Genomic DNA, 10503 nt, shown 5'->3' on the forward strand with positions numbered 1-10503 from the left:
TTATTTGTTATTCTTGTAAACTTGTAATCTTGTTTTAAGAGAAAGTAAAAGAATAACGGTTATAACCAATTATTGTGTTCTTCTTCTCTTCCCTAATTCCCTATTATACTTTGATATTGGTATCGTTTTTCACAACAAAACTCACATTGTGTACTCATTGCTTCTAGTTAAATATTTAATGCAAATAATCAAAATTATCTTTAGGACTCAATCCGTTATTCTCATCTAGTATTTTTTTTATTAATAGTAGATTATTTTCTTTTCCTAAAAGTTATAAAATACTTTTCCTTTTTTAATGAAGTAATGTTATTTAAATTTTTAAAAATAACATATATACATGTCTTTCATTTATTTAAGTAACTTTTAGTGTTTCAATTAATAAAATATTAAATATTAAATATCTCATATTTTTAAAAATAATATTTTATGTCTTTCATTTATTAATCTAAATAGATAAATTAAATAAGTTGTTTTGAGAAGAATAGAATATATTACGTTTACTCATCTATCTTCAATCTATCAAATACCGAACTAATCTAACGATCTGTAACAAACTCTCAAAACAAATGGCGGGAAGATAAACGTGATTTCAAACTTTCAAAACTCACTCTTCACTCCTCAACCATTTCGTTCCTCTTCGCATTTCGATTTTCGATCAAACGATTCAAACTCCAAAGAACAACATGTACGTGATAAAGAGAGATGGAAGCCAAGAACCCGTTCAATTCGACAAGATAACCGCGCGTATCAAGGAACTCAGCCATGGATTGAACACCGAGCTCTACGATCCCGTTTTGGTTTCTCAGAAAGTATGCGCCGGCGTATACAAGGGCGTTACCACCTCTTATCTTGATGATCTCGCAGCTGAAACCGCTGCCGGTATGGCGGTCGACCATCCTGACTATGCTACCGTAAGTTGATTCATCAAATTATAAATCAAGAAATGTAAAGGTTTTAAATATCAGTTGCGGCCGCGTAAAGGCTTTTACGATTTCGATCGGTACATGCGTTGTAACGTTGATTGCAGTTGCCGCGGTGTGAATTAATTAAAATTTGTTCATTAACATAAAAACTGTGAATAACCATATCGGTATTGGTACCTGCTGATACCGTTTGGTCGCGTATCGTTTTTAAAACCTTATATAGACTTAATAAAGAACGTTGTATAATTTTCTAGTGTTTACGGATTACTGATTTTGTAATTGTGGCTGCTTTGTGTTTTTTTTTTTTTTGTAGTTGGCTACAAGGATTTCTGTTTCTAATCTGCACAAGAGCACGAATAATTCTTTTTCGGAGACGTAAGTATTAGATTTATTTAATTTTAGGCTAGCTAGCGTGATTTTATGTTAATGTGTTCACGATTTTGGCGTGTTTAGTATAAAGATCTTGTACAATAATTTTGATGAGAGATCTGGATTGAAAGCTCGTTTGATTGCTGACGATGTCTATCAGATTATTATCAAGGTATCTTTCGCAGTTTATTTTGTACTGTTTTGAAATATGAGAGGATTATTCTTTTGTTTGAAATTTTGATGTGATGGATTAAAACTTTTATGTGATGAATTGAAATTTTATTATTTTTTGCTTGGTTACAGAATGCTGCTCGTTTGGACAGTGAGATCGTCTATGACAGGGACTTTGACTACGATTATTTCGGTTTCAAAACCCTAGAGAAATCCTACCTTTTCAAGGCTCAAGGAAAGGTTGTGGAAAGGCCTCAGCACATGTTGATGAGGGTTGCTGTTGGAATTCACAAGAATGATATAGAATCTGCTGTCAAGACTTACCACATGATGTCTCAACTGTGGTTTACGCATGCGTCTGCGACTCTGTTAAATGCTGGTACACCTAAGGCTCATGTATGATCTACTGTTTCCAGTTCATGTTCTCGCTCTTTAGCTTTTTTGCATACATTGATGAATTTATGTTCCGAGACCTCATTCAAGAGATTGTTTATGTTTTTTTGGCAGTTGAGTAGTGGCATTATAGCATGCATGAAAGATGATAGTATAGAGGGTATATATGATACTTTGAAGGAGTGTGCTGTCATCAGTAAATCAGCTGGAGGAATTGGTATCTCTATTCACAACATTCGTGCTAGAGGAAGTTACATTTTTGGGACAGATGAGACATCCAATGGCATTGTTCCAATGCTGCGCGTGTACAATGATACTGTACGCCATTTTGATGACGGAACAGGCAAGAGGAAAGGTGAATAATTAAGCAATTTCTATATCTAGTGACTCCTAAGTTGTCTTTTCTTGTCTGCATGATTCATTTTTTTTTGTAGGTGCATTTGCTGTGTATTTGGAGCCATGGCATGCTGACATATTTGACTTACTGGCTTTAAGAAAAAATCATGGAAAAGTATGGTTGGATTCGTGGTGTTAATGTTATACTTGACCATTATCATTGTGTTTTTTTTTTTTTTTTTTTAACATTATTGATATGTATTTGTGTTATGTTTGCAGGAAGAAAACCGTTCTCCTGATCTTTGTTATGCTCTTTGGGTGCCTGATCTTTTCATGGAAAGGATTCAGAGTAATGGAAAATGGTCTTTGTTTTGCCCCAATCAATCACCAGGTTTGGCAGATTGTTGGGGTGAAGAATTTGAGGAGCTTTATCCTCGTTATGAAAGAGAAGTAATATCAATCTCATATTTGCTTGCTTCAGGAAGTGTTTTTGCTTAGAAGCGCCATAATTTTGTTTGGTTAAATATATAGGGAAAAGCAACAATGGTTGTTCAGGCACGGAAACTCTGGTTTGAAATACTGAAGGCACAGATAGAAACTGGAACTCCTTACATGCTTTTTAAGGTACCCTTCACTTCTGCTTCAGTAGATACTTCTATTCACTTCAGCTTCCCTAGATTTATTACCTTTTGTTTTTATCCTTTGAATTAATCCTACATTTATGTTTATTCCAGGATGCTTGCAATAGGAAAAGTAACCAGCAGACTTTTGGTACAATTAAGTCGTCAAACTTGGGTGCCGAGATAATTGAGTATTCAAGTCAAACTGAAACTGCTGTGTGCACTCTCGCATCAATTGCACTACCACAGTGTGTAAGAGAAAAGGTAGGATTCTCTTGTATGCTTCATGTATTGTTCTCAGATGATTTGATTATTTGTCTCTAAACTGATATTTTCTTCCTGATTTGGATGTGTTTCTCCTTACTATAGGGCGTACCAATGAAATCTCATCCATCCAAGCTTGTCGGAAGCACAGGTTCTGGAAATCGATATTTTGACTTCGATAAACTAGCAGAGGTATAGTTATTGTTAACATTAACTGGTGTTATGTTAGTATTTTATAACATGTATACTTTAACTTAGTACATCGTGCTTATTTCTATACAGGTTACTGCGATAGTCACCGCAAACCTGAATAAAATAATTGATGTTAATTACTACCCGGTTAGAAACGCAATGCTGTCTAACTTACGGCACAGACCTATAGGTATTGGAGTTCAGGGTCTTGCTGATACCTTCATACTACTTGGCATGCCATTTAATTCACCAGCGGTAAACCTTGTTTTCAGGCTGCTGTTTATATCCATTTTAATTTAGATGAACATCAGTCTGATAATTTATTTGGATATTAATGCAGGCTCAAGTGTTGAACATGGATATATTTGAAGCTATATACTATCATGCTCTAAAAACTTCATCTAACTTGGCTGCAAAAGATGGTCCCTATGTGACATATATTGGCAGCCCTTTAAGCAAGGTGCTTGACTTTAGAGTTTAGGGGCTTTTCCAATTTAAATTCCAAGGTTAAAATTAGCTTCTCTATCTCTAAGGTATTTCTAGTTCCTTAGGTAATTTTTGTATATTGCCCAGGGATTTCTTCAACCAGACATGTGGGGTGTGACACCCTCAACTCGTTGGGATTGGGAAGAACTTCGGAAGACGATGTTAAAGAAGGGTGTTAGAAATTCACTTCTGGTGGCCCCCATGCCAACTGCATCTACTAGCCAGATTCTTGGAAATAATGTATGTTTTGAGCCATATACTTCATATATCTACAATCGTCAAGCTTTAAGGTTTGCTTTCCTGTCTCATGTTATTCTTACTGACTTGCTGTATCATTGTCCTATCTAATTTGCTAGTTGTTTGTCTCAGTGGTGAATTTGTTTCTGTGAACAAGCATCTTCTTCACGATTTGACTGAAATGGGACTGTGGTCCCCCACAATAAAGAACAAGATTATTCAAGGAAATGGTTCGATTCAAAATATTCCAGAAATACCTAAAGAGCTGAAGTCTATATACAAGTATTGAATTTATGATTTCTCAAATAACCAAAGTATTGCTTTAATAATATATTCACTTTAACTTAATTTGTATGAGCAGAACTGTTTGGGAGATAAAACAAAAGACATTGATTGATATGGCAACTGATCGAGGATGCTACATAGATCAGAGTCAAAGCTTAAATATTCACATGGCTGAACCCACCTTTGAAGAGCTAACTTCCCTGCTTTTCTATGCATGGTCCAAGGTAGAAAGTTTTATATTAAATCGAGTGAAAAACGTTGAACTCAGGACTGTGTCCAGAGTTGCACTAAATGAAAATGCTGAGTGATTTTATTTTTATCTGTATGATGAAAGTGTCTAAAGACGGGGATGCGTTATCTCCAAACACAAGCTTCAGAAGATTATCTAAAGTTTATCGTTGATACTTCTGCTTTAAAAGTAAGACTTCTTTGTGTTCAATTTTTGTATTTATGTGATTTTTACATATCTTGATGGAAACATTTCTGCGGTGTGAATGCAGGATATATCTTTCGGGAAGTATAATATTAATGATGCAAAGTTGGCAGAAAGGCTGTTGTCTCTTACAATTCGCGAGGACTACCTTACTAAGGAACTTGAATTGTTGAAAAAAAGTAAAAAGGATTTGGAGGATTCATGTTGAAGTAGTGTATACAAATCTAGAGTAAGATAAAGATTTGTTGGGAATAGTCATGGGAAAAAGATCTGTGAAGTTGTATACTTTTCTGATTAGGGTAAAGAACATGTTAGAACTATTTAGATTTAAAGAATTTTAACGTACTTTTTTTTCATGAAGTCATGTCTTATATATATATTTTTTTTTGAATTTGGCATTGCTTCTCTGTTACTGTTACAAAGAAATAACAGATTATGCACAAGCTTCATTAATTGAATAAAAGTTAGGACAGCATACAAGGATCAAGTACACTAAGCACAAAATAATAGGTCATAGTATACTAAAAGCTGAACTAGAAAAGTAAGCTACAATTTTGTGTCCACCCTGTTGGGATAACTTGAGAAGAAAGAAAGCTTGAATGGCAAGAATAGAGAAAATGAAAGTGAGGTATATTTAGAGAATTGAATGAAGCTATGTCTATTGATTGGGAATTACAAAAACCAGTTACATAGACAACCTGTTTATAGGTAGTGAACAACTGATTTTCTTAACTAACAACCTAGGTTTTCAATGGCATAGCTAATTTCGGCTGACTTGCGTTGCAAGTAACTAACTTGCAACACGAGTAATCTAACTATAAGCCATGAATCACATTTACAATACTCCTCTTAGTTCATGTCTCCTAACTTCTTCATGCCAACTTTAAATATTGTCAGTTCAATTTCATTTGATCTCTGACCAATAGATCACATACATAAAGGCATAGAGTAATTTGATCCTGCTCATTTAAACCCTTTACATATATTCTATGTTATAATATGTGGACTTAAAAGTCAACTATGATCAATATACAGTCAAACTTCAAGATTTTTGGTCGACATCAAGATTTTTAGGTCACACTCATCATTTGATCAGGGGTTGATCATGATTCATCAAGAAAAGCTCAAAATAATAGGTCATAGTATAGTAAAAGCTGAACTAGAAAAATAAGCTACTTTTGAAGTCGTTGTGAAGTTAATATTGTTATGAGTTGTCGTTGATATAAGTTGTGTTGGATTGAGTTGTGAAATAATTATTGTAATTATTGTGATAATTGTTGTTGTTGATGGTTGTTATAATTGTTGTTACAAATTATTGCTAATTGTTATTATAACTGTTGTTTGAAAGTGGTGATGATTGTATGATTCTTGTCTAATATATTAATTATCATACTTTTGTTTATATTTTTCGATATCTCACCCCTTTTGCTGATGTTTCCCCTACCATGGGAAACAGACAGGTACTCAAGATAGCGGTGGAAGTTTGAAGTGATTTTATGAAGTCTTTAGTTACTGTTAGTCGAGTTGGTGTCTTACTCTGATACGTAGCACTCGGGATGGAATTATGATTGTATTTGTTGTTCTATTGCTGTTGTTATTATTATAGCTGTTGAATATCCAAGTTGAATAATAAGAAGTAATTACTGTTGTTTAAGTTGTTTTTAGTTGAATAAAAGTTGATGAATAATTATAAGATGAAGATTGATCTAGTTGAATAAACTTGTGTATGAATTATACTTTTAAAATTGTAGATGCCGAACGCTATGTATCAAAGATAAATGAAATACAAGTTGTTTGTGGTTTTAAGTCGAAAATGTAATGCCTCATGTTTGATGTTTAAAATTTTCCGCACTCTGACTTTATTATAATTACCGGGTAGAAAATGGGGTGTTACAAATATAAATTCACTTTCATATAAATATTTCACACAATAAATTATACAAACTAAATAAATCCACACTTTCATATAAATATTGCACACAATAAATTATACAAACTAAATAAATCCACACTTTCATATAAATATTGCACACAACAAAACCTTAACTATAACTTTTTCCGACATCTGATAAACATTCTTAAAAGTGAATAGTTTCTAAAAGTTACTTCTATGCAACAATGTGATCATTTCACACACTTGGGTTCTTCTCTTTATTCATCTTTTTCAAGAACCTGCAATTCACTTTTGAAATATCTCGGTTTGCCACAATGGAAGCAACTTCATTTCTTTCTTTTCTTTTGTCCATTTTCATTGTTGTCATGAACATCTTTACCATCTATTTCCATATTATCGTGAGACCTTTTAAATTTTTCATCTTCCACAACATGTATTTTCTCATGAGTAAATTGGTCTTTAGTATCTTCTTCTTTGCGATACTCTTCTTCTAATCGAAGGTGATTTCCCAATTGCTCAAGAGATATATCTTTCTTATTATGTTTGAGGGTCCTTTTTATATCTTTCCACGAAAGTGAGAGTTTGTCTATTATGGAGGACACAATGATGATTTTGTCCATGTGCATTTTGTGTTGTTTGTAATTATTCAGAATATGTTCAATTTCATGCAATTTTTCCATAACAAGTCTATTATCTACCATTTTATAATTATTGAAATGGGAAACAAGAAATTTCTTACTTGTAGCATCTTCTTGCATGTACCTTGACTCAAGTTTATCCCATAGATCTTCTGCGGATTGACTGCTTTGATATATATATATATATATATATATATATATATATATATATATATATATATATATATATATATATATATATATATCAAACAAGGAATCTGACATACAGTTGAGAATATGGCCCATGCAAATGTAATCATCATTATCCCATTTTTGCCTCTTTTGTTTCAGCGATTGATTCTTCTTCCCTTTCGACCAGTCTTGTTGTATTTAGAACATATACCACTTTCAAAGTTGTAAGCAAAAATTTCATCTTTTTCTGCCAATGGATAAAGTTTCCTCCATCAAACTAATCCAATTTCACAAAATTAGATGTCATTTCTTTGAGTGATGCCGCCATTGATTAAGTAAAAATTGTTTCTAAAGATTGTTATATAGTTGTGGTCGTTGGTGGATACGTGGCAACACTAGAATAAAAAAGGTGTTGATGAAGATTGTACTTGAAATATTCAAAGCGTGTGAATTTCAAACAAACCTTTAGGAACAATTCGCCCCCACCAATTATTGTATATTGGATGCAATTGAGATTACAGGAGAATTCCCTTCAGGATACTTTGAATTCCTTAATGTGAATTGCACAAACACACTAAGCGCATCTTTTGATAATATGTTACAGAAAATATTTCCTACACTCTACTCATGCATTAATAAAGTAAATGATGTTTTTAAATTAATTGAAATGGTGAAAAATGGATGTAAATATTTCTATTTTCGTGTGCATTTTTAGTTTCCCAAGTATCTATTTTCAGAGAAATTCATGTCACTTGATAAAGAGAAACACCCTTTTAATTCAATTCTGCATCCAGAATAGTGAACAAATATATCACTTTAGCATTCAATTTAAACACATGCATTGTGTTGGTTCAGAGGGTAAAGGCGCGCATCTTTATAATAGAGACTATGTGTGTGATATACAAAGTATGAGATCTTTTAGGGTGTGCTTGGTTGAAGTGATTTAAAGGAGAGAGAAGTATGAGAGAGAGAAAGAGAAGAGAAACATGTAACTCATCTTGCTTGGTTAACAAGAGAAGTAGGGAAGAGAGATTTAAATTGGTGGGACTCATCTATTTTTTCTTTCTTCACAAAACAGAGAAGAAAGTGCAGAGAGAGACTGTTACATTTTTCTTTCCAATGATTATCCTTCATAAAATATGTGTTATATTTTTATTCTTTAATCACCTCATTTTTTTTCAAGGTTATTGTTGTCTTTTTAAAAATAATAACACATCTTTCTCTTCTATTTCTTTCATCTTTCTCTTGTAACAAACAATCACTTAAATCTACTCTATTTCTCATCTATTTCTCTCTTCTCTCACTCTTTCTCATCTTTTTCTCTCTTTTTAATTTCTTCTCACAACCAAACAAGCCCTTAGAGTTTGTGATATGTGAATCAGTAGTAGAGATGGTCACGTAGAATTTGGCTTTTATTCTCATCCAGTGTGAAAAATGACTCACTCCTTTGAGTTTAGCCAATCAAAGACTTTAAAACGTGTTTGGTGAGTCATTCCTCGTCACGTCTAATAACATGGAATGCTCGAGGTTAATTTTAAGAAATAAAACTTGATTTTAGTTAAAATTAAAATTATAACCCCCACTTGGCCCATTCACGAACCACTAAGAAAGTTGCACATGTGAATGAAAACACGTCGACGATGCCATCTTTATATTTAGGAAACATAACATGGGTCCCCATGTTGGTTTTACTTCCTCTTTAGTTCATGATCACATTCAACTATCTTGTTATCAATTTCTTGACTCGATGAGAACATCCATTCCTTCATACTTAAAAGCCGCTATATACTTTCAGATTTTAATTTGAGCTGTAGATTCAATGTTTCATCATGGTTAACTAACTTAAAATAAAATATAAAAGGTCAACGATACAAAACTTAAATACTTTTTTTTTTTTTTTTTTACCTTTTAACTTGTTTTGATGGTGCAAGTTGGCCCCTTATTCATTTTTGTGCTAACTTGGTCAAATGATTTTAGAAGTTGAATCAAACGGGTACTTCTACATCACACATATGTCATCCCAACTCCCAAATAATTACATATATTAATATTGTAAATCAATAAACACTTCTATTAATAATCTAGTAGTAATAAATTAGAATTGTGTATTTTCGCATTAACATTTTAATTCTCTTTAAATCACATCACTCATATTATTGGAATATGATCAAATGACATCAATGTATCAAAATTTAATTTAACACTAAATCTCAATAGTTAAAAGAATAAATCAAACGTCATATAAATGGGGATGAGAATAGGCCAGGCCGAATAACAGGGGCCTACGACATAGCCTACATAGGCCTAGGTTAGGCCATGCTTTTTGTATAAATAAGAAAGGCCTAGGCTTTTTCATAAGCCTATTTAGCTAAAAAGGCTAGGCCACTGGCCATATAAAAAGCTTTTTAAGCCTATAAAACCGATCTATTTAAATAAATATGAATAATTTTATTATTATTATATTATATTTTGTACTTTAAATTAAAATATAAAAAGAAATCTTAGTTATCTTGAAGAAATTATGAAAATAAGATGAAATTTTTTTTTTTATGAACTATGTCATAACTTGCTTCTATAAGTTCTCTCAAACAAGAGTAAGAATGGTTTAAGGTATGCAACATGAGTATGATACCCTTATGTTCGAGAACATAAGGAAACTCATTATCCTTCCCTCCCACACAAAATTCATAGGTTGTAGATGGGTATTTAAAGTGAAGCAAAATTCAGACGGTTGCCTAAACAATACAAAGCAATATGAATTTGATTTTGTTGAAACCTTTTCACCTGTTGTAAAGCCAACAACAATTAGGGTGATCTTGAACTTGACTATGACCTACAAATGGGATATTCTATAGGTAGACATCAACAATGCTTTTCACAATGGAGCACTTTAAGAAGAAGTGTGCATGCAACAGCCACCGGGTTTTGAACATTCCAATAAAGCTCTTGTGTGCAAGCTAAACAAGGCTCTATATGGTCTTAAACATACCCCTAAAGCCTGGTATGATAAGCTCAACCAAGTCATGTTTCACTTTGGATTCACATCCAACAAGTATGTTCATTTTTTTCCACATACAATCATAAAGATATC

General features: G+C 32.8%; 1 protein-coding gene across 1 annotated transcript; it reads left to right on the forward strand.

The window, feature by feature from the left end:
* The first annotated feature begins 683 nt into the window (after nt 1–683).
* LOC131639372 (ribonucleoside-diphosphate reductase large subunit-like) lies at nt 684–4917 on the forward strand. Its single transcript, XM_058909875.1, has 17 exons — nt 684–911; nt 1237–1298; nt 1377–1464; nt 1596–1859; nt 1971–2211; nt 2291–2367; nt 2472–2642; nt 2724–2816; nt 2927–3076; nt 3182–3268; nt 3359–3523; nt 3609–3728; nt 3842–4044; nt 4124–4273; nt 4353–4500; nt 4611–4709; nt 4795–4917. Exons 1-17 carry the CDS (start codon nt 684–686, stop codon nt 4915–4917), a joined length of 2469 nt encoding a protein of 822 aa, XP_058765858.1.
* Nucleotides 4918–10503: the final 5586 nt, after the last annotated feature.

This window comes from Vicia villosa, unplaced genomic scaffold (genome assembly GCF_029867415.1).
Source record: "Vicia villosa cultivar HV-30 ecotype Madison, WI unplaced genomic scaffold, Vvil1.0 ctg.002607F_1_1, whole genome shotgun sequence".
NCBI classification, from domain to species: domain Eukaryota; kingdom Viridiplantae; phylum Streptophyta; class Magnoliopsida; order Fabales; family Fabaceae; genus Vicia; species Vicia villosa.

Coding starts and splice junctions, on each gene's coding strand:
- LOC131639372 (XM_058909875.1), top strand. CDS start 684: ATGTACGTGATAAAGAGAGATGGAAGCCAAGAACCCGTTCAATTCGAC. Junction 1,860..1,970: donor CTGGTACACCTAAGGCTCAT/GTATGATCTACT, acceptor TTTTTTTGGCAG/TTGAGTAGTGGCATTATAGC. Junction 4,501..4,610: donor TTTTCTATGCATGGTCCAAG/GTAGAAAGTTTT, acceptor GTATGATGAAAG/TGTCTAAAGACGGGGATGCG.